This window comes from Anastrepha obliqua, chromosome 1 (assembly GCF_027943255.1).
Source record: "Anastrepha obliqua isolate idAnaObli1 chromosome 1, idAnaObli1_1.0, whole genome shotgun sequence".
Lineage (NCBI taxonomy): Eukaryota > Metazoa > Arthropoda > Insecta > Diptera > Tephritidae > Anastrepha > Anastrepha obliqua.
In genome coordinates, this window is record NC_072892.1 from 31,102,491 (window position 1) to 31,127,004 (window position 24,514).

General features: G+C 41.7%; 1 protein-coding gene across 1 annotated transcript in view; it reads right to left on the reverse strand.

Moving 5' to 3' along the window:
• The window catches only part of LOC129236227 (afadin), a 125,117-nt gene that overhangs the window by 14,086 nt on the left and 86,517 nt on the right, over nt 1-24,514 (reverse strand). The window contains exons 7-18 of the mRNA XM_054870485.1: nt 23,654-23,841; nt 23,399-23,563; nt 16,658-16,779; nt 16,114-16,168; nt 15,818-16,059; nt 15,186-15,362; nt 11,759-12,224; nt 11,096-11,620; nt 10,780-11,027; nt 10,606-10,724; nt 1,912-2,055; nt 1,580-1,748 (exon numbers count right to left, since the gene is read on the reverse strand). Of these exons, the coding sequence (XP_054726460.1) occupies nt 1,580-1,748; nt 1,912-2,055; nt 10,606-10,724; nt 10,780-11,027; nt 11,096-11,620; nt 11,759-12,224; nt 15,186-15,362; nt 15,818-16,059; nt 16,114-16,168; nt 16,658-16,779; nt 23,399-23,563; nt 23,654-23,841 (2,620 nt within the window). The remainder of the gene's footprint in view (nt 1-1,579; nt 1,749-1,911; nt 2,056-10,605; nt 10,725-10,779; nt 11,028-11,095; nt 11,621-11,758; nt 12,225-15,185; nt 15,363-15,817; nt 16,060-16,113; nt 16,169-16,657; nt 16,780-23,398; nt 23,564-23,653; nt 23,842-24,514) is intronic.

Consider the following 24,514-nt stretch of genomic DNA (forward strand, 5'->3'; position numbering starts at 1 on the left):
AGCATTGGCAATTCCTCAAGAGATTATATTTAATAAATCTTTATCTACGGGCACTTTCTTAAATGGTTGGAAATTTACAATTCTCACGCCTTTTTTTTAAAAGTGGAAGAAAAAATGATGTAGTCTGGTAGTCGAACGGATAGTTCCAGTCCTAATTCTTTCGAAAATACTCCATAGCCAACTTTATCGTCTAGCTTGGAGCCATCTGTATAAAAATTTAATTCCCCTCTTCTCCATGGCCTTGGTGTTTGCCACTCCCTTCTTGACTGTATACTTGTCTTGAAGAGCTTGTCGAAGGTAAGTCTAGGAGTAGAATAGTCTATTTCTTGTTTGTGACTGTTCAGTGTGCAAAATGCAGGCGTGGCCAAACCGCCGTTCTTTCCATAGCGCCATACTTTTGAGTCTAAGCGTCGAGGCGGCGGCCACGTTTTTCCCTACGAGATTTAGTGCAGGCAAATTGATTAGCACATCTAGCGCTTTGTTTGGAGTAGTCCTTAAAGCACCAGAGATGCATAAAAGAGCTGTTCTTTGGACCTTCCTCATGATTTTAGCGTAACTCGCCTTTAGAGTAGATGGCCACCATACAAGTATTCCATATATTAAGATTGGTCTAACTACCGAAGTATATAGCCAATGAGTAACGCGAGGTGTTAACCCCCATTTAATACCGACCGCTCTTTTGCAAGTATATAATGCAACGTTGGCCTTTATTACTCTTTCCTCAATATTAGGTTTCCATGTGAGTTTCCTATCTAATATGAGTCCTAAGTACGTGACATTCTCTCTTAAAGGAATCTCCACACCCTTGAAGACCAGCGGGGAGATTATAGGAAGCCTATGTTTCCTTGTGAAGAGAATTATTTCAGTTTTTGTGGGATTTATAGCGAGTCCCCTACTCTCAGTCCAGCTCCTAAGCGTGGCCATGTTAGAGCGCAGAATGTCCATGAGGGAGCTAGGATATCTGCCTTTAACAGCAATTGCTAGGTCATCTGCGTATGCAGTGACGTGGCAACCTCCTCTCTCCAGGGTCAGCAATAGCGAGTTTACCGCCAAAATCCAGAGGAGAGGGGAGAGGACACCACCTCTGCTTTAAATGTCACCATCAAAATTTCTTTGCTCTTGCCACAAGTACTGCCGGCTAGCGATTTGAGGACCTTGTTGCGGGTTTCGACTTTAGTAGCAATTGCGGTTGTGTGCGCAGAGAAAGTGCCCAAACTGTTGAAGGTTACTCCCAAAATTTTGGGGTTGCTTACAGTCGGTGTTGGTGTGTCGTCAACTTTGACCTTGAGCTGTAGTTTGACCGCCTTTGTCTAGGTGGTCAAAAAGGGTCGCCGTGAACTTAGTGGAGGAAAGTTGTAGATTCCACGCAGTGAAAAAGCGAGAAAGACGGGTGAGGTAATCATTTACTTTGGCGCACAGGTCATCAATGCCATTATCGCACAATTTAATTTTAATGTGATAAACTGTTCACTAGACAGAGCTAATTTACTGGGGCGGCAGCCCTTGGTCGGGAAAAATCCGAGTCATTCCGGTAACGTAGAACCGGCTGCCTTGGGAATGAATTTAATTTTAATCCTACCTTTCAGCTAATATCGGCTGGCTTTGATTTTGTGCACGGTAAACGCTTAGGTTCTGATAGAAGCCCTGCTCGTTGTTGTTTAGGCTGTTAACACCGCCAGTGATACTGCTGCTGGTATTGGTATTGGTGACAAGGCTGTGAGTGCTGCGTGATTTCGAAGCGTTCATGGCTAAAGGCGAAATAAAGAAAAAACAAAACACTTTTAGTTGTCGTTTTATGCTAACATCCAAAGCTAGTAAAGTGAAAAATAAAAATAAAAATAAAATTATGTTAAATTGGAAACGCTATTTATGTAAACATTAAAGGTTGTGTGTGTGTTAATTGTAACTTACAAATAGTACCGCTTCCGGTGTGATGATGCAGTGCAGGTACCGATTTACTATTTGACAAATGGTTATTAGTTATTAGGGGGCCAACGTTTTTCGAATCTTGAACGCCCATTCGTGTAAGATCACGCTCAGACATGCGGCGATTACCTGCGATGGCATGAAGGAGGTGTTACACGAGTACGAGTACGAGTACGATGACGATGACGACAGCGACCATTCATAAATCGCATTCCAAGCAGACAATCACAATGTGTCGAAGGCAAATATGCCATGATGCCATGCATTTCGGAACACAATCATTAAACAACCAGTTAAAAGTTACGATTTTTTTTTTGGTGCATAAGGTTTTGTGTTATGTGAATGTTGTTGTTATAGATGAATGTTAAATATGAAAAGGAAACGAAAAATGAATTAGCTTTTAGACATTTTTAGAAGGTATACAAAAATTTCGCAAGCGCGATATGTGTGTAATTATATTCTACAAATACATCTAAGTGCCATTACAAAGATGAGCATTATGTGAAATTACTCAATACAGGGTCTTTCGAGTTCGCTTTTATTTTCTAAATTCAAATTAAATAATAAATGTAAAATAATTGATTAACTTTTTTTATTGACATGTGTAGCAGCGTGCAAAATTTATTAAAAATAAATTGTATGTTTCAAATGTACCCCGGCGTGCATACTTCATACGAGACGACTAACAAAAGTTCGGTAAGTTGCATGGGGAAACACATACCAAAATATTTTTAATTTGTTAGTTTGAATCTTCATTATTTTTAATATTTTACCCAGAATCACTATTTATTTCATCCACTTGTAATATAAATAGGCAGTCTGTGTCAGAAGAAAGGAACTGCGATTATTCATGAAGTATAAAAGATATATATTTAAAATATTTTTACTGAAAGTATGTACAAAACTACGAGTCGCAATTACACAGTAGCAGTGTAGTATTCATCGCTGTCGAGTATAGCCTGATATCTTCTCGGCATGCTTTGAACCAGCTTTTCTGCGTAGCTCGTCGACAAAGTGTTGCACGAGTTGCTTTAAATCATGGATTGACTTTCCGGCAAGATGCATTTTCATAGTTCTCCGCACATTTTCAATAGAGTTGGCATCTGGGGACTGGGAAGGCCCGTCCAATACTCTGACGCCGTTTTCTTGTTTTGTTGTTTCTTAATGTGTTTTTCTGAGAGCACTGGTTTTGAAGATGTGGAACGGTAGGATATGTTCGCCTCCTTCAGTCGACATTCGAAGGTGTTGATACTCACATCTATACCCTTTGTAGCAAGAACTGATCGTGCTTGGCGTAGTCCCAAAGACGGGGCCCGCTTAAAAAGTTGGACCATAACTTTATCCTGCTTTTTTGTTGTCACTCGCTTCAAGCCGCGCTCGGAAATGTCGTCAACATTTGTGTACACTTTATACCGCTGATTCCAAACCACAATAAACTTTTTGATTTTTTAATCACTTTTGCAGCCGCGGCTTAAAATAATTTCGGTTCTTTCGAATGCGTACATAAAAATACCGCCTCAAAACGCTTCGCGTACTTCTCACTCATTTTTGTTTGGTTGCGTTTACGGGAAAGTTTCGAACGACACTTACCTGAGTTAGCACTGGCGTCGTAGCCTTTGAATGGAACTATTACGCAGCCAAATATATCTTGAAGTTACAAGAAAAAAACCGGTTCTCTTTTTCTGACACAGACTGTATATATAATTGGCGCGTACACCCTTTTTGGGTGCTGGCGAGCTCCTCCTCCTATTTGTGGCGTGCGTATTGATGTTGTTCCAAAAATGGAGGGACCTACAGTTTCAAGCCGACTACGGAAGGCAGATATTTTTATGAGGAGCTTTTTCATGGCAGAAATACACTCGGAGGTTTGTCATTGCCTGCCGAGGGGCGAGCGCTATTAGAAACAACTTTCCTTTTGGGCGTTTCATGCTTGAAGATTCGAACCTACGCACTTCGGATCGGTAGTTACGCATCAATTCACTCGGTTACGGCGCCCATTGTGGAACCTCTGACCTCTAATTCACGTTTTTGTAGTTTTTTTAACAAATTGCAACTACACTAACCACTTTAATTATCTGTGCATTGTTACCGAGGTATTTTCTCCTTAAATTTTTCTTCATTTATGGAAGTAACCAGAAATTACATGTTGCCAGATCAGGCGAATATGGCCGCTGACGAATTTAAAGGCGAAATAAAGTTACTTGTCATCTGAGCAGTATGAGCTGGCGCATTATCGAGCTGTGAAAAGTAACGCCTCTGTTCTATTTTTTCAATTCCGGAAAAAATTTGCGCATAGTTTTGGTAAGCAATTTGCAGTATATTTACCATTTGGCAGTTAAAGTATTTAGGGGAATAAAAGCAGCGATTTCTGCTTTGGTGAAGTGAACCGAGATCATGTTGTTGTTGTAGCAGCATAAACATTTCCCATACATGTACGGGGAATGCAGCTGGAGTGACAGTACTCGGCAGGACATAAATCCGCCTCGTTCCGTTAGAACCGACTGTCGTGGGATCGACAGATCATCACATTCGTTGCTGACTTTTGTTGCCAAGCTTTAACAGATGGATTTTCTTCTTCTGGTTCAGCCAAAGAGATAAACCAAGCTCCGTCATCTGTTACGATTACTTAAAATTGCTAGACTTTCCGTTTTCGAATCTTCTTAGGAAATACTGAGCAAAACTAACTCGGGCTTCTTTCTGACTTTCATTCAAAATCGAGCAGATTTCTAAATCCTTCCGCATTATTTGCAATACTGCCACTGCATTCAAGCCCAATCCACTAGCTATGGTTACTTTCGTAGGTCTTCGTAAATGTTTGCCTTCATCAGAGCCACACATTTATTTCGTCGGCCGAACTTTTTTCCTCGAGACTCGTCCTCTACGGGAAAATGTCCAATCTAGAATATTTGATATCACTCACAAATGGTGTCTGATTCCCCACCTTTCAGCAGCTATACTTTAAATGGATGGCATGCCCAAATTTTTCAATTCACTTTTTATTCTGAGCTTTGTTGGACGATTCTGGACGAGTTTTGTGAAATCGTACCAATTATAGTAAATTTTAGATTTTGTACTTAACACCTATAAAAAGAGACGCCATCACGTAGTGACAGCTGTCAAAACAAAATACTACCAAAAAATAAACTCGAACTTGAAAGACCCTGTATGTATGTGCATATAAATGATAATTTGCAAAAAATTAAATAAAAAATAACGACACAGCACAACGGGAACAAGTAAATCATGAGAAAGAATGAAGTGAAATCATTTTTTGTAACGCAATCCAGTTCAGTGTTGTTTTTGTTTCAACGTTGTGCCATTCAAGATCAACAATCAATAAAGTTTTGTCCAAATAGCGAATATTATTACGAAATTAAAAATTATGTACTAAAAATTATCTATTTTAAGGTAGACTAGGAAAGGGTTGCCAAACTTCAATTAAAAATATTCGATTTATTACACTCAGCACCTTTTTATTTTAGCACAAGGCGCGTTCAGAGTAAATAGGTAAACAAAAACTAGCTTCTTTGGTGAGACTATCACTTGCCATCGATCGGTACAAAAGCGAGGTCCTGAGAACTTAGCTATTGGTCAACCGAAATTCGCGATTAATGAATTTTAAATTGAGCATCTCGAAAACACAAATTTATTGCCTATTTATTGCCACCCAACCCATAAGAAAGGTGATCCTGCAATCTGTGCTAATTACCGCGGGATCAGTTTTCTAAATATCGCCTAAAAGGTTATAACGAGCGTATTGTGTGAAGGGCTGAGGCTTACCATCAACCAAGTGACTGCACCTTATCAGTGTGGCTTTAGACCTGGAATATATAAAATCGACCAGAGATTCACAATACGCCAAGTCTTGGAAAATAACCATAAAAAAGACGCGGCTCGCCCCATCTTTTTGTCGACTTAAAAAGCTGCATTCGGCAGCATGAAAAGAGTTGCCTATGTGACGCGATGTCTGAATTTGGTGACCTCGCAAAACTAATACGGCTATGCCAAATGAAGTTGTTCAATACCAGCAGCGCCGTCAGAATAGGGAAGGACTTTTCCGAGCCGTTTGATACCAAATGAGGTTTCAGACAGAGTGACTCGCTGTCGTGTAACTTCTTTAACCTGATATTAGAGAGCATCGTACGAGCCGCAGAACTTAATCGCTCAGGCACAATATTTTATAAGAGCGTACAATTGTTGGCGTATGCCGATGATATTGACATCATCGGCCTTAACAACCGCGCTGTTAGTTCTGCCTTCTCCAAACTGGATAAAGAAGCAAAGCGAATGGGTCTGGCGGTGAACGAGGACAAAACGAAGTGTCTTCTGCCATCAAACAAACAGTCGGCGCACTCGCGTATCGGCAACCACGTCACTATTGACAGTTATGATTTGGAGGTTGTAAGATACTTCATTTATTTAGGAACCAGCATTAAAACCGATAGCAATGTCAGCCTTGAAACCCAACGGAGAATCTCACTTGCCAACAAGTGCTGGACTAAGACGACAATTGAGTAGTAAAGTCCTCGTTCGACGAACAAGGCTCTCATCATACCCGTCCTAACACTCTACAAGGCTCTCATCATACCCGTCCTAACGTCTGGCGCAGAAGCTTCGATGATGACAACATCCGATGAGGCGTCCCTTGGAGTGTTTGAGAGAAAGATTCTGCGGAAGACTTTTGGATCTTTACACGTTAGCAACGGCGAGTATCGCTGTATGAGCTTTACGACGACATAGACATAGCGCAGCGAATAAAGATCCAGCGGCTTCGTTGGCTGGGTCATGTCGTCCGAGTGGATACAAACGCTCAGGCTTTGAAAGTATTCAATGCGGTACCAGCTGGGGGTAGTAGAGGAAGAGGAAGGCCCCCTCTGCGTTGGAAAGATCAGGTACAGAAGTACTTGGCTTCATTTGGTATGTCCAACTGGCGTCGATTAACACGAGAAATAAATGACTGGCGCGCTTTGTTAAATTCAACCAAAATCGAGTAAGCGGTTATCACGCCAATCAAGAAGAAGAAGAAGATCGACCAGTTGGGCTCACGAAAAATGTGTGCAGCAGGTTGACCAACGATCGATCGAACGAAACGTTCCCACGGCAGTCGGTTCTACTTAACCGGAACGAGCCGGATTTATATCCCGCCAAGGACTGTCACTTCGGCAGCATTTCTTGTACAACTATGGGGAATGTCTACGCTGCTTTATCAACAACAACGATCGATAAAAAATTGCTTACAATTCAATATGCTTTCAAGCGGAAGGTACAAGTCGTTCGAAACGTGTAACCAGACAGATTTTTCACTAAAACTGGCATTTTAATTGTCAGCCACTATCCGTAAGCGCCATATTTGGCATCGAGTGACTTTTAATTTTTTAACCAATGAAAGGCACAAGCGTCATGGACGTAGAAGATTCAAAAGGGTTGCGCTGATAATCCACTGCACTCAGGTGAATGCTTCGAGATCGCACAAAGCGCTGCTGAGTAGGCAAGGGGCATTTAGAATTAAAAAAGTCAGCTTTGTCAAAAAAAAAAAATAAAAGTTTTCTTTTACTCTGAAGCACCGCTTGTACATATTCAGGTAGTGCCAATGTTGTTAGGAATTAACTAATAAAATTACCGACATTTAAAAATAAAATATTTTAAAAATTCCTTAAAACTTATAATATGCAGGTTAAGGCAATAAAAAAACGATGTTTTTGCTTGAGGAGAAACCGTAATAAAACTACAAATAAACTTAGCAATGGTTTTATAAACAAAGCAGCTCCTTGTGCCGCCTGTTGTTAGCACTCAATGAGTTAAAGAAGCCCCATGGACTACTTAGATTTACAAATTTTACCACATTATTGGAAAACTCATATAGATGGACACCCCTGAGGTACGAACGAAAGTGTAAACTACTTTTTATCACATCATTGTCACAACCTTTATCCGCTAAGTCGTCAGCTTTCATTTGCGCCACCATCACTGTAATGTTCTGGTGAGTCGTTATTTGGCGCAGTTAAGTGCGGACACCGTGGATGTCGTGTAGCTGCAGAGCTCGTTGAAGCAGTAGTGGTATTGTCGCCACCTTTCATGGCCAGCGTTAGTGAAAGCTTTGTGGATCCATCAGAACTGCGCTGTTGTTTTTGGTTACGTTTAACTGTGCGCACAGTGTTCCCCTTTGCGGTGGACATTACGCTACGTTGCCGTTTTAAACGACTCTTCTCCACTTCAGGGCAACTGTCATAGCATTTGAATGAAGGGGTCGAAGGGCCTATTGATGATTTGGCATTTTCTGGGATGGCTTCGTCGATGTCTGAGATATTAGTAACAATTGTTTGCTTACAATTGGCACAACAAGGACAATCACAAGTAATGGTGGTGCTGACAGATAGTTCTGATTCAGGTGTTAGTAAAGCGTGTGCGGCAGCTACATTTGAAGGGGCACTCGATTTGGCGAAGTGTTGAGTATTAATTTCAGTTGATTTATCAATTCGTTGTTTGGTTTCGTTTTCTAAAGAATTTTGAAAATTATTATCCTGCAAATTTATTTGAAAATCTTTGCCAGTACTGCCATGTAAGCTCCATTCTTTTAGCTGCTGCAAAATCTCCAACTGCTCCTGCTCTGTGAGATTCTTTTTTTTGCGTGGCAATGCCCCATCGCTTGTGGGGTATAAATATGACGTCGATTTCGAAAAAGTGTTTGACATCCCGGACACAGATTCTTTGCGGCGTTCACTTGCATCAAAAGTTTTATGTCGCTCAAAAAATTCAGCCATTTCACGTACTTTGCCCTCCCCGAAAGGTGTAACGAAATGGTGCACCTGACTAACATCTTCTTTCTGTGTATCCTTGTGACCTTGTGAGAGCGTAAGTTTAGTTGTGTGGGAATGGCAGGTTGAGGATGGGGTTGAATCTACATCGTCATTATCTGAGCAGCGCGGGAAATGTATATTTGCATGGCTAAGTGAACGCTCCGGACAGTAGTTATGGACAGTTTCAGAGGAACTTTCGATTTCATATACACTAGGAACTTTAATGGTAACAACTGTGTTGGTTGTTGCTGCTGCTGGTAGATTACCTCCTGCTCTTACATAGGAGGGAGTGACAGAAGTGCGGGTGGTAAAAACAGACTTTGAAACAGAAGTGCTCGTGATATTTACAAGATTGCTGGGGTTTTGTATAGGGGCAGACCTTTTGGTTGGGTTCGTACGCTGCTGTTGGTTACCGCTGAGACCGCCGCCAGAGGTGGCACGAATTGCGTTTAGTTCACGCTTTGGCCGTGTTATAGTCGTTGTTGTCATTGGCATTGTAGTATTTATATTTAAATCGCGTAGTGGTTTCGTTATTAATGGCATTTTCTCAATGGACTCATTTGATGAACGATTACTATTCGTGCCACTGCCAGAGGTGTTGCTGGTTGCTACGCTTCCAGAAGTCGAACGGTTGGAATTCAATTCCCGCCTTATCTTTTGTATCAAAGGAATGCGTTCGCGCTCACTTTTCTCCAAAGACTCGGCGGACGATTTATTGCTGTCGAGACCAGCTCGAGCATATTCACTTATGGCGTCATGTGTGTGGAATTTTCGGTTGATTCCCAAGCCGCGGTCTAACGAAATGCTGTCACGTCTGCGTGCTTTCGTTTCTTCCAAATCAAAACTTACAGTTTTGCGATACCCAGGCGCATTACGGCGTGCACTACTTATAATACCAGATGAGGGCTTCGCTACACGCTCTATGCGCTGCACAAGTTGAGATTGCGCAGGTTCTTGATGCGTCGGAACATAGGTTTTCACATCTTCTGTCGGTGAACCATCATCTATAAATGGGATATCATCCGATTCGGCAACCGAAGCTATGCCATCTTCATTCAGTGGTTGATGTGCCTCAGTATAAGGCAAGTTTGTGAATGAGTCGTTAGACGCGCGTTTCTGTGTCGAGTTCGTTGGATCCGGGTCAGGGTCCATATACTCTTCAATGTATATCGAAGGAGGTGGTGTGCTGGTATTTAAGGTACTGTTAGTGCGCTGACGCACTGGACTATTGTGATAGTAGTTATTGTTGTTCTGGATGTTGTTGAGATTATTTTCGTTAGATAGATAAAGACTGCTAACTGAACGTGCAATGGGACGTGTGTCACGATAACGCGGATCGATGTGCAGCTGATGCCCTCTGGCACAAAGCTCTTCCTGCAACGAGGACGCACTCAAGCGGCGCACAGGCGGAGATGATGAACGCATACAAATTAAGGACTCACGTCGGCTACGATTTAGGCTATCATCAGAAACCGAAGCAAAGTAACGATTGTTGTACATCGAGTGACGACGCTGATCGTGGTATGCCGCCGATGGCGTCGCTATAGAGTCCGATTCTATTAGTGGTTTAGTAAGCCCAAATGGCGAAATTTATTATGTAATAATTTTGTTGGATTGTAAAATTTGTTTGTTAAGTGGCAGCATGTGAGGGAGGAGTTTAGTAAAAAAGCGATTAGCATTCATTGAGTTATTGAGTTACGTATTTACAAAATCGCACGAGTTTTCATACTAGCGTGTGCTTATAGTTAACTAAACAGTGAAATTCCAATCGACTTCAATACTCAAGTCAAAGTTACAAATAGACGTAGATATGTATACTCTTAGCACATACATACTTATAAATACATAGATTTAGATACAGTTATACACTGCTATGACATACCACGTGCTATGACTGGACTTGGTTGCTGCAATAAGGTCGCTAAGCCATGATAAATAGCCCCTTGCTTTGCCACCTCCAAAGTTACTATCGGGCCGGTGCGCACGAGATAGTCTGCCGCTCTGGAAATATGTGAGATTTAGAACATTTCGCACACAGCCAAATGCATTTCCTTACTTTTCTTGGGTTATGCCAATCAGGCTCTGGCCGTCAACGCGCAACAGCTGATCGCCAGCTTGCAGACGACCATCTGCATCAGCGGCACCGCCAGGCACGACGCTCTTTATGTAGATGCCTAAGCGTTCCTGGCCTGCGCCTTTAGCTGCAACAATGGACAGACCCATGCCATTTGCATTCTTATGCAACTTGATTACCTGGACCTCGGGTTGCGGTAGTTTGTTGGACATAGCGCTGGATGACCGCGCCTAAAAGTATATACGTATATTTAATCAATACGTCGTCAACTTACTTGGTTGTTGTGCTAAGCACTTACATTGAATTGGTGCATGTAAACGGTCCATAGCCCAATGGATGTTGGCTGCGCAGCCAGGCGGCACATGCCTTGTTGTTGAAGTGGATTCAGAAAATCTACCAAACCGGACGGTATACCGCGCACAACGTCACAACTAAACCCGTCGTCGGGCAACAGCAAAGCTAAATGCAATTCTGGTAATTCTTCCAAACGTACTTCCCGTCCATCGGAACGCGTAAGTTCGTCTGCGACCGACTCGGCCATCCTTATTGCAGTGTCCACCAGATTTCGCGGTATCTTCTCTTGCTGTAGCAATGCGGCCATTTGCAGTGAGTTCAAACGGAAGCAAGAGCAAGCCAGCTGTTGTATCTCTTCCACAGATGACTTGGGCGCTTGCAGAAATTGCGCACACTGGTTTATTTTTGCCAAATGGCAATCGGCTGCTAGTTCAAGTCCTTGACGCTCGGCCCACAACTCCAGCAATTGCAGGCGCTCGGACATTACTTTGCCCCATTCTGCCGTGCACATGTGCGAGTTAGCCACAATCTGGAATCGAAGTGAAATGTGAAAATGCATTATTCACCACTTACTTTGGTGCCACATAGACATATAAATCAAATTAAAAAAACTGTTTTTTTTTTGTAATAAAAATAAAAATGGGATCAACAAACTTTCTCTGCTCACCGTATTAAAGCAAATTACATTAATGTAATGGAATAATTGGCTGAATAGTTGGATGGTTAGCGCTGCATTTACGCGACAACGACGCAGCAATGCCATTGCCGAACCAAGCACGGTCAGCACCAGTCCTGCAGCAGAGTCATGGTCAATGGTTTCGGAGAGGAACTGATTCAAGGTCTGTGACAATTCCATGCGAAAACAATTCACCAAATTACGAAATGCAGTTTGGACACTTTCAGCAAGCACCTCCTGAGCTTGCACGCTAAAAGCGCTTATGTGACGATCCGATTTTAGGAAATGTAGGAACTCTGAGCTGTTAGCCATCCAAAAGGCCAAAATGCGTGGATCAGAATATTGTTCCTGTACAACTGTGTAAATCAAATTCGCCACATGATGTAGAAATATTGTTAATTTGTGGGCACGTTCAGTGGGCTGTAGTTCCGGACGGTAGTGAGTAGATGCACGATATCTAGAAAAAAAAACGGGAGTATGAATTATGTGAAAAATATGTGTATATATGTATATAACAAGTGTATGGCCGAGCTTTAAAGTAAATTATTATCGAAAATATTTTGGTGTAGGTATACGTGTAATATAAATTTGCAGGACCCGCCCACGGTCCACCGAGCTGCTTAGACCAACAAAGTCGCAACTATTGATATTGATAAGAGTCTTGATCGGCACTGGGCGGTAGTTATAAATGTGCCAGAACTTAGTAGTAGCCGTTTGGCGGATGATGAGGTGGAATTAGCTCCCACTCCTCATTGTCTCTCACCCGAACCTAGGCTACTTAATAACCTACTTACCTAGCCGAGCTTAATATCTTCTCTTAATCTATTCTACATTGAAACCCCCCCTCCCCCCCCATTGTCTCGGCTGATATTTCTACTCATTCTAAGGGTGTCGCTGCTATAACTCTAATAGTCTTAGTGGTTAGTGCCAGGCACAATTGCGACGATTGATATGCAACTTTTATGGGTTGGGGAATAAGTTCATAGCGTTTTTATATATTCTATTATTTTACAACGATTTTTTGCTGATTTTCAAAGGGTAAGTATTCATTCGACAGAAGTGTTTCTGCTCTATAAAACTATGATAATTGTATTTTTGAGTTATTTAATTTTTTTACTAGTTTTGAGGCTCAGAAATGGAATACTCAGGGGGCAAAAATCAACATTTTCGGCACCTGCTCTTCTTAGCTTTTCATCGAGGTCAAAAGTGACCGAAGCAGCCCGGGACATTTGCGACGAGTATGGGCGTCATAGGCAAGCCTACAGCACGGATATGGTTTGCAAAGTTCAAAAATGGCGACTTTGACGTCGATGACACGTCACACAGCGAAGGCATTCTGAATTCGATGTAGAACGTCTCAACTCACTTTTGAAGGAGAACGGTCGATCGCTAAACCAGTCGTGAATTGGTGGAAAAAATGAACTTTGGTCATAAAACGATTCTCAATCATCTTCATTCAATGGGATTTACCGAAAAATTGGGAGCCTGGGTGCCTCACGAGCTCAACTAGAAAAATAAAGAAAGTCGCCTTCAAATTGCTTCTCAGCATCTTGCCCGGCATCGAGAAACACACGGTCATAAACAGCGCTTTTTGTACCGAATTGCCACGGGAGATGAAAAATGGTGCCTAAACATCAATATGAAGCAAAGAGAGGAGTGGGTGACTCCATGAGATACGCCAAAGCCGAGAGTCAAGCCGGATTTTCATACAAAGAAGTGTGTATTTGTTGAGACTGGCTATAAAAGGCTTTGGTAAAAACGCATATTTCCCAGCCTAATATACAGGGTCCGGTACTCGAAGTGTAACCAACTTCAGACCGCTCCCGTCCCTGCATCAGTTGCCTATTAGTTGGCTAAATGACAGTCCAGAGTAGTATTTACAAACGCGCGGAAGCATTTCCCCGAGGGTAAACGCGAAAAAATAAAATCAGTAACGGATTTCACATGTAAAAGTGTAATTGCATTATATTTGGTTGAAAAAAACAAAAAAACCAGCGATTGTTCGTGAGCTCGAGCCCCTTCAAGTAAATAAAGTTTTCGTTTATCGCACCATAACTCGTTACAATGATACTGGTAGCATCGTGATACGTCATATAGGTGGTCATCCAAAGACTGCAAAGCCACGTGAAATGTTTCGAAAAGTGAAGAAGCGACTTCAGCAAAATCCCTGACGAAGTGTCAATCAAACGGCGAAAGAACTGAAAATATCTGGCCGTAGCGTCCCCCGCATACTGAAAAATGATCTCCAAGTCAAGCCTTGCAAGATCCAACAGGCGCATGATCACACACCAAAGCAGCAACAAGTCAGACTTGAGAGAGCGAAGGAATTGTTTCGCTTGGCCGAAAGAGGTCAATTTCCGAACATTGTGTTTTCTGACGAGAAAATTGAGCTATTCGTGAGGGGTTTATTTGACCGACCGTTTATACGAGAATTTGAGTCATCGATTGGACACCAGAAGGCAGCACCCGCCACAGATAATGGTTTGTGCCGCGGTAACCGCAGATGGGCGCTCTCCTTCATCGATCCTGGCGTCAAGGTAAATGCGAAATATTATCGGGAAAGTATTGTGGATATTGCTTTGCAACCGTGGGCAGACAAACATTTCGATGGCAGACCATGGACGTTTCAACAGGACTCGGCACCGTCTCAGAAAGCTCGAATGAACCAAGAATGGCTAAAAAACAACGTTCCGAACTCCATAATGTCCACACAATGGCTTTCAAATTCACCAGACGAGAATCCGATGGATTATTCGCTTTGAGTCAATTTGGGGAGGAGGGTCCCAGCTAAAAGATTCAAAAACCTATTGTCCACGAATGGGCCAAAATACGTGCAAGTCACATTCGGACAGCTTGCGATTCGTTTTTGGACCATCTCAAGGTCATAGTCAAGGCAAAAGGTGGTCATATCGAGCAAAAGTAAATTGATTCTTAATTTTGTATTATTTTCACACTTTTTCTACTTTGAATTGAATAAAAGTAATTTTCCAAACTAAATTTATGGCCTTTTTAATTGGTTACACTTCGAGTGCCGGACCCTGTGTTGTATATGTACAAGTATTATTGATCTCTCTCTCGATCTGTATATTAAAAAGAGTGCGTGGGAGCGTTCACTTTCTTCACTGCGTGCAATACTTTCGAGTAAAAGGTTTTAATTTTCGAAATTTCGCGCACAAAGAGGGAGAATACGTAACAAATAAATTTAATTCATAAACTACAACAAAATCAATTTGTAATCTAATTAGTAAATTTGCGCAAGTGTTAAGTTGCAAGCACACATACGAGATTAAATGCGCCACACAAACGAGGCTTTTTTATGTGCATTTAAAATTCATACATACATATATACAATTCTTCGGCAGTTGCAATACAATGCCATACCATGCGAGCAAAGTGGCATTTTTTACACTTTTTTTACCTGGCACACAAATATAGCGAGTACACTGGCGCCAATTTAAAGTGCGGCGCATTCACATCCAGCTCCGTTATAATGTGTCTAAGGAATAGTTCCTGATGTGTCTCAGGAAATTCCAAGACGGCAGGCAAAATTGCTTCCTGTCCTTGATTCTCCGAGGCGCTCGTGATTTTCGGCGATCTGTGGAAATGGAAAAGAGAGTAATTGGCATAAGACTTAAGGCGAAATGTTTCAGATGTTACAAATGAGATTTTATTATTAAAACTATGGATACGAAACAAATGTGGGTTTAGCACTTCAATGCAATAGAAGCTGCACAAATGATGTAAAAGTTGGCGAAAAAAGAAAACACAACTCAATCGATTATGGCAACACAAAGGTATGTAAGTTAAACGAAATTTAGTTGATACAAATTAAAAACAATAAAAAAAAATTGTTTCGTGTGCAAAGATTTGTATAAAACGCATTAAAGCCGATGTTTGTGGTAACTTTGTTTTTGTTTTGTTTTTTGTAGAATTAAGCTTTAGTGCTTTACTACAACTCCGTTTTTGCCAGCTGTTCCAAAGTTTGGAAAAAAAACCATTGAAATTTTTTTTAACGATATTGAAAACATGAAAATAGTAGCATTAAATTACCTCTCCTGGCTATTCGAGCCGCCAGATTTTAAGCTTGAAATGGACTTGGTTTCATTTTCCAAGTTGCCCTCAATACTTTGACCATCAAAGGCTGTGCTGCCGGCGTGGCTGTGATGGTCACCATAACGCATTTTGGCCTCATCTTGATCGCGCAAGCCCAACGTGTGCTCGGCGACATTTGCACCACCACCACCACTATTTCCACTATTGTTGCTGTTGCCTCCACTTTCGTTCTTTTGTACCTAAGGTTTTTGAAAAGTTAGTTTTATTTCACTATTCGAATATTGCAAACTTACAGAATTCAATGCGCCATCTTCGTCGTTCCATGAGCCGGGCGAAGTTGGCGAGCGGCTGGCAAGGCAAATGAAGTTGTTGTACATGGCCCGGCAGCAAAAGATTCCGTGCGATCGATTTTTTGTTTTTTATACGCGAACGTTTGGTTGTGTTTGTGTTATGTTAATTAAGTTTTCAAAATGATTGGGGATGTGTAAGTTGCGATTAAGGAGAATGTGCACGAATGTAGAGATGTTTATTTAGGAAAACAAACAATAATTAAAACAAAAATAAGATAATGAAAAAATCAAATAAATGAATAAAATATTTTAAAGGGTAACACAAATAAGTTAATAAAAAATATGGTATACGAGGAGATTTTTACAACAACAAAAAAAACATACAAAACAAAAAGCGATTAAAGCGATGATTCATAGGGTTTGTAGTAAAGTTCATTAAATATTTCAGTAATACACACAACATTAAACATCAATAATGAATTTTTTCAAAACATCTTACAAATATTGTTAAAAGTTGTAAGCTGAAATAAATTTTGCGTTTGTTTACCTTTCGTACAGGCAGGCCGAGTCCAATTGTGACTGTGACAATGCCAAGTTGTAACGTCCATCGGTGGGCGAATCCACAAATCTGTATGAGGCCACGCGTCCAAACATGACCACAGAGCCGTTCTGTGAAAAATTAAAGAAAATTTGCAATTACATAAAAGTAGTTATGTAAATAAAAGTAATTATGTAATTTAGGTAATGATTACATTTAAATACGAGTATGGTTGCATCGCTCAATGTTAATTTGTCCTCAGCCAGCTTCCGCTATTCACCAAATCACATTTCAAACTAAATGAGGGGCGTTTAAAATCACGTCATCGAAAATTCTCGTGCCGCTAATGATGTTGCATCAACAAATCGACAGGTCAACAAAACCAAGCAACACACAAAACCATTGTAGACGAACACAATTTGAATACCATCATTGATGCTGGCTTACTGCTAATTTTGTACAGCAACACGCACACACATATACACACACATACCCACTGAGACATACAATGCGATCCATGCGGTTTTCAGCGTGCAATCTTGGCTAGCCCAAAATGAGATAGACCTAGCACAGCAAAAGACCGAAGCAATCCTTATATCCAGCAGAAAAAAGCCAGAAGTGATCTCTTTTAGAATCGAAGACTTCAACATAACGACCCCTCCCGCAATCAAATACTTGGGAATAATGATAGACAAAAGGCTGTCTTTCAAAGCACACTTCGAGTACGCAAACAAAAAAGCATCCACCAAAACGACGGCGCTGTAAACGCACGAGGACCAAAACAAAATCGTCGTCATCTGGCTAATGTCGTGAAAAGCCAAATTTTGTATGGTGCTCCAATCTGGGCGAATAAAACGGATCATATATCATACGTTCGATGTCTACAGTCTAGTTACAGGTTGTGCGCACTACGCGTATGTACCGCATTTAAAACGGTGTCCGACGATGCAGCCTTAGTAATATCTGGCATGTACCCGCTAGGCATATTAGCAATGGAAACTGCCCAAATAGCGAGAGCACAGCGACCTATAAGTCCGTCTACTCGGGCCGCGTTACGCGATAATTGCATCGACGAGTGGCAAACTAGGTGGGACAGCTCGGCCAAAGGGCGTTGGACGCACAGATGCATTCCCAACCTAAAGCTTTGGTTAAAGAGGCCACATGGAGAAGTGGACTTTTAACGGACCCAGTTTTTGAGTGGACATGGATGCTTCAAAGCATGTCTATATAGGTTTAACCACGACGACAATCCTTATTGCGACTACTGCGATGGAACATTTTAGAGGACGTTCACCACATATTCTTCACATGCTCGCGCTTCCGTTCTGCAAAAGAAAGACTCTATAGAACCTTTGGAGAACCTCCTTCGCCGGAAACATTCGTACATCACATGCTGTGCTCGAAGGAACAGTGGAATGCGGCATGCGACTTAGGGGCCGAGATTATGAAAGAGATGAGGCGTCTGAAAAGACTGCGACACAGTCCCGCGGCGAGAGGTAATGGAGAAAAACAGCCAGGTTTCAGAAGGCCACTTGAGGGTAGTGCGCTACCACAACGCCTAGGAAAAAAAATCCCCACTGAGACATATGCCATGCAAGGAAACCCACTAGTACAGGGACTGGTGAGCTTCTAGTGGATTTAAAACCTGTTTAGCTTAAGGAGAGCGGGGGAAACGAGGACAGCGGAAATGGAGCTTGAGCTTCTGGATGAACTCAAAGTTTGTTGATTCGTGGAGTCGCTCTTATTGGAAGAGCTTGTTGTAGTTTTTGTAGCAGCAGCATAAGCATTCTTCATACATGTACGGGGAATGCTGCTAGAGTGACAGTCTTGGGACGGATATAAATTCGGGTTGGTCTGGTAACGTAGAAACGACTCCCATGCGAACGAAAACCGACTGCTGCGGGATTGCGAAGAGCTGGTTAACGCAATGCGGTGGCACAATCATCATGCCTGTAGTATGCATGCAATGTACGCTTTGAGTTTACCATTTCGTAAGTCCTTTGAGAGATGCACCGACGATTTGCTCCGCAAATGAAATAATGAATAAAAACGCAACTTCCTGCATACTTATGGGCGGGCATGAATTTAAGCAGAGTAGAATTATTACCAATTCGTTTTTCCTTCCCTTGTCCATGTAAGGAAGCGGTGAGATCAATATAAGGATTTTCCCTGGGTGCATTCCTGTTTCATGACATGAATCGAGCCAGGGAAATACTGCGTCAGAAGATTTACGAGACGAAGAGATTTGCGAAGAAGATTTACGAGAAAAAAAACGAGACTGATGGCATTTACTTATTGGTTACGAAGACAGATGAGTAGCGAAGTGGTGCGCAATTGGCGAAATCGTACTATAGATTGGCTAAAATCTGATTTTGCCTGCTTACAAGATTAATTTGAAACCACCTATAAAAGCGACAAAAAATGTGCTGGATCTTAAGCAAGGTTGTTGAATAAAAAAATGGAAGAATATACTAGTAGAAAAACTTTACGAAGAAAATCATCTTCATTGAAGAGACGAATTTCCCACTTGAAGGCAATGCCAACCATGCATGGTGAAAAAAATGTGGAAGGTGTGGCCAATATCAGACCATTAACTGGCTCTCAGCTAATTTGTAACAATCAGCTAAAGGGTTGATGTAACCGGAGTCAGTTACAAAAAACTAAGATTAGGCTGATTGGGTGAGATAAGAAAAAAAATCGCTCATATTACTACGCCACCGTTCACGTCTGATTGAACGAGAAAGGCAGAATTCTGCTGCCGAGTACCCGTTGATGAGGCGGCCGAAGTTACTCGCTCAATTTCGATTTTCACCACAGCTGAAGGCCAAACCTGGTAATTTGTCATCCTTGCCAACAAACCGTTTTGCCGAATTCGGCGGCTGGAAATCCACGACTTCTTGCCCATTTTATGCTAGCGGAGTGGTTGAAGTATTCTTAATCAAGAATACCGCTGGCAATGCTGTTACCTTTAACGACGTTCATTACTGTGAGATAACTAGCAGACTTTCTCTGGACTCTGGTTGTAGCAGTGGTGCCACGAAACGGTCATTTATCTTTATTAAAGTATTACAATACCAACATAGAAGTTTTAAAATAAACACTTCGTTTTTTTTTTTCAAATTCCAAACTCGTTCCAGTATTTCCGGCAGGGTGGCTACTTACACACTTGCATGCACATCAATGAACTGTATACGCCCCTTTTATATTTTTTTTTAGTTTCTCTTTTTTAATTAGTAAATTAGTTCATATTATCAGCTTTGGAGCTTGAATTGAAAATACTTTCGCATTTATGTACATACAACACACACATACACACATGTGTGTAAAAAATTTTAAAATGCTTTGTTTTGCGCTTATACCGTAAATACGTAACAATTAATTCCCTTTCCATTGCTTGCTAACGGTCAGTTGATTTGCGGCTTTGCACTTAAGAACTCGAAAAAACAGAAATAAAAAAAAAACAAATAAAAACAATTTCCATAACTTTATGGTTCATGTCACAGTGGGCTTTGAACCTGGGCTCCCTGAATGGTAGTCACACAGAAGCTCCCTCATTAGCGCGGCAGCCGCCACTTGTTTTAGGCCTTTACAACTTCGGAAAGACTTGCCTTCTACGTCCTAACGTATGGCCCGTAATGGCTGAGATGATTTCCCCTCTTACTCCGATTGGATTTCCTTCTGATTGACTCCAACCCTTGGACTTTGAGGTTCTGAGCTCAGCTTTTCAGATGGTAAGTGAAGTATTTATCTGTTAAACCTTGCTAGTTATTTTGAATATTTGTTTGGTAGACTTAATGAACTCGACAGATGTAAAAGTGTAGCACTTATTTGGTTACCTGGATATACTGATGGCAACGAAAAGACTGACGTACTGGGAAGAACAAGCTCGATGAAAAAATTCACGGAACCTTAGGCGGTTGTGAGGTGACATTTAATAGTGGCACAGGCTTAAATCATGCTCTCAGACTTGAATCTCCCTTGACTTCTCAAAATTAGGTAGATGCTTTTGTTTAGGTAAGAGAAACGTTTTTAGTTTGCCTTTGGATGGTGGGAGATGCTTACTATATATGGCTACGTTGCGAATTTAATAATATTAACTGAGTACGCCGACCGCCGTAGCCGAGTGTGTTGGTGCGTAATTACCATTCGGTAGTGTTCGGCTTCGAATCTCCCGAAGTCAAACACCAAATGATGCAGGCAATGGCAAACCTCCGAATGTATTTCCACCATGAAAAAGCTCCTTATAAAAAACCATCTGCTGTTCGGAAGAATGTAAATCTCTCAAAATTTCAAGACGCGCTGCATAAATAGCAGAAGCTCAACCACAAGCTCCTTAGCGAGAGTTATGCCATAGTAGCGATGGACCTATCAAAGGTTTTCGATACAATTAGCCATTCTACGCTACCAGATGATATCCATCAATCGACCGTCCCGTCTGGACTGAAGAGGTGCTCTGCGAACTACTTGGGTAGGCAAGAATCGTCTGTCATCTTTCACAGCTCAAACCAGAGAGTGAGTCCTGCAGGGTGGTGATCTTTCACCTTGCTTTTCAACTTCTATATCTCGAAGCTACCCTAACCACCAGAGGGAGTTTCATGAGTCTCCTATGCTGACGATTGCTCGACAATAGCGTGTGGCAAAAACATAAACAGCTTGGCATATTCCCATGGCAGCCGGTTCTACCCTTCCTTTCTCGTTTTTTCGAATGTTTTTCCTCACTAAGTCTACGGCGACCTTCTTTTCCACCTGGACGAAGAAGGTGGACGACACACCTCTACCTGCCGTAAACAACACAAACCTTTTGGGGTTCACTTTGGACAGTTTACTCTCCTTCTCTGCGCATACAAGGTCCTCAAATCGCTAGCCGGTAGCATTTGGGGCAAAGACAAAGAAATCTCGCTGGCGACATTTAAAGCAATTGGCCGGTTGGCTCTGAATACGCTGCGCCTCTCTACTCGCCTGGTATTAATGATTCGCAGTAGACCTGTCAGAATACTGCTATCAGGACAGCCGCGGGATGCCTCTTGATGTCTCACGTGCAACAACTTCACAATGAGACGACTATACTTCTGGTTAAGGAGCATATTTCGATGCTCAGCAAGGAATTCCTGTTGGGTTGATCCCACTGGAACCACCCTTGCCGGCACTTGCTGAAGGCAGAGCCACCTCCCAGGCTGAGTCATGAGACGTATCTTTCACTGTACTGAAGAGATACAGATTTGAACACAATTACAACTACTGGATCATACAGTTTACAGACAGACATTAAACGACATTTATAGGGAGTGCTTTACCACCTTCCTAATCTCCCGACCTCGGACTGTGGCCATCGGAGTCCAACCGCAGAGTCTTCGCAGACGAAGAGTTTCAGCTGTCTCATGAGGCCCGCGTAACCATGGCCCAATCACGTTCTGGATACCGTAGCAGGTCAAACTCCTACCTATCCAGAATCGTCTTCGACATACTAAACATATGTCCGGCATGTGAAGGTACTCTGCACGAACATCATCATCATCGGTTCCTGTTTCTCCCACTGGAGCATAGGGCCTCAGTAAAACATCTCCATCTGGTTCTATTTTTAGCAAGAAGCTTAATTTCTTTCAATTTCCTTCTGAACCTTTCTCATCCAAGATTTTTTCGGACGGCCAACCTTGCGAACATCTTGTGGATTCCAATCCAGTGCTTGACGACAGATTTAATTTGCATTATTGCGAAGCGTATTCCCAATCCACCTCAAATTTCGCAGTTTTGCCGCGTTAGCTACCGGCTGAATTTTGCACCTCTCGTATAGTTCGTCGTTACTTGTTATGTTGGGCCACCAGATCTTCTATATCCTGCGTAAACATCTGTTCACCCAGCTTTGAATTTTGTTTTCACTCCAGTTGTCTGTGAGCCAGGTTTCCGATCCGTACAAGAGTACTGATCGTACATTTAACCTAAAAATCCGTAAGGTTGTGTACGCTGAGGATGCTCGACGACCAAATAGATCGGAGCTGTGCATACGCGCTGTTCGCTTTATTTATTCTGGCGATAACGTCTAGTTTCGCACTATCTATCAATTTGATCACCATTTAAGAGGAACGGGCGGCTGCTCGTGGACCGAATTTTCATGGCTTTCGTTTTCTTGTGATTTATTTTTAGTACTGCATTCAACGGGGTAGAGAACAGATTGTCAATTGCACTATAACTGCACGATACTAACCACCTATTGACATGCCTCCTTAATCCCACTCACTAACACCCCTCTCGCTTTGGATCCAACCCGTCGAAACAGCAAGTTTTCTGGGCCTACCGTTAGATGAGATTGACGGTGACGATCGGTGACAGAGTTTGATGAACTACTACAACAGCAACAATGAAAATAAATATAATATTAGGTGTTTGACAGAGCTCCTCCTCCTATTTGTGGCGTGCGTCTTGATGTTGTTCCACGCATTGACGACCGTCGTAGCTGAATTAGTTGGTACGTGACTACCATTCGGGAGTGCATAGGTTCGAATCTCCGTGCATGAAACAGCAAAATGACAGACAAAAATTGTTCCAATAGTGGTCGCCCCTTGGCAGGCAATGGCAAACCTCAAAACGCTCCTCATAAAAAAATAACAGCAACAACAACAGCTATAAAATGCCAACAGGGCAAAAAGCATTGCATTGTCACCAGCTCTTAGCCGTTCGCACAAATACATAACCAGTTGTTAAATGCGATACTTCAAGGTGGCTTGAATCAATTCCAAGCAAACGTGTACTCACATGCAAAATAGTAGGTTGGGTTATGTGGTGACCATTGACGAAGGTGAGCGCATCAGCATGTAATGGAGTCACAGTGCAAACACCTTCCAGCAATGAAATCAGGCAATGACGCGCTTGAATTGATGGTCCAAACAGCTGCAGGGTGTTCGTGTTTGCGGAACCAACCTATTAAAATATACCGGATATAAATATTAAAAAATTCTCTTAGATTCATTCTGTTTGTTAGGTATATGCTTGCACCCTCGCTTAACTTACCTCTATAGGGTCATTGCCCAATTTAATGCGACGACCCCCATCGCCGCTATGTGTTACTTCCACCAAAACTGCGCCTTCTCGATCGCTGGATATGCTATTTGCTCCATTTGAGGCACCTAATGGTTTTTTCTTGCGCCGTCGAGGTTGAGAGTCCGCTGGACGCCGTCTCACATGGAACATAATTGAACCTGCAAAAAAAAAAAAAGAAATATATTTTAAATTTAAGAATATTATGATAAAGTTATATAATAAGTAAAGAAAATGCACAGAATTGAAAACGAAATAACAAATTCAAATACGTGTTAAGTTCATCATTCATTGGGCCCAAGAGTCATAAGAATCTACTGATTGCTGGTGAAGGCGAAATTAAATGCTATTGAATTTTGCTTTCAATTAGACAGAATAAGCATCCCGCATTTTGCTTACAAAAATAATAGAACAAAATTAGCTAAAACAAAATTTGTTTTGACAACCGCGATAAATCACACTTGAGAGAAAATTTGCGCAATTAACTTTACTTACATCATGGGAATATTGTTAACGAGTGAGAGAGTTACTCATAAATACGAGTACTAATAGTAAATTTTTTACAATTCAGTATTAGCTGAGTTTACTTATGCAAGGTGTTTGGCTAGCAATTCGGAAGTGATGTACTGTTTTCTTTTATTTTTTGTACGTAAAAAATTTATTTTAAATTTATTTCGTAATACGCACATCCATGCGCCTTTCTGCCGTGAAAAAGCGTGGTAAAACTATTGCCATTTTCTGTAGTATACACATGCCCCACAAAGTCTGCTTTCACCCGAATAGCCTTCTTACATTTATTAAAAACAAAATAGAATATTATGATTAAATTGAAAT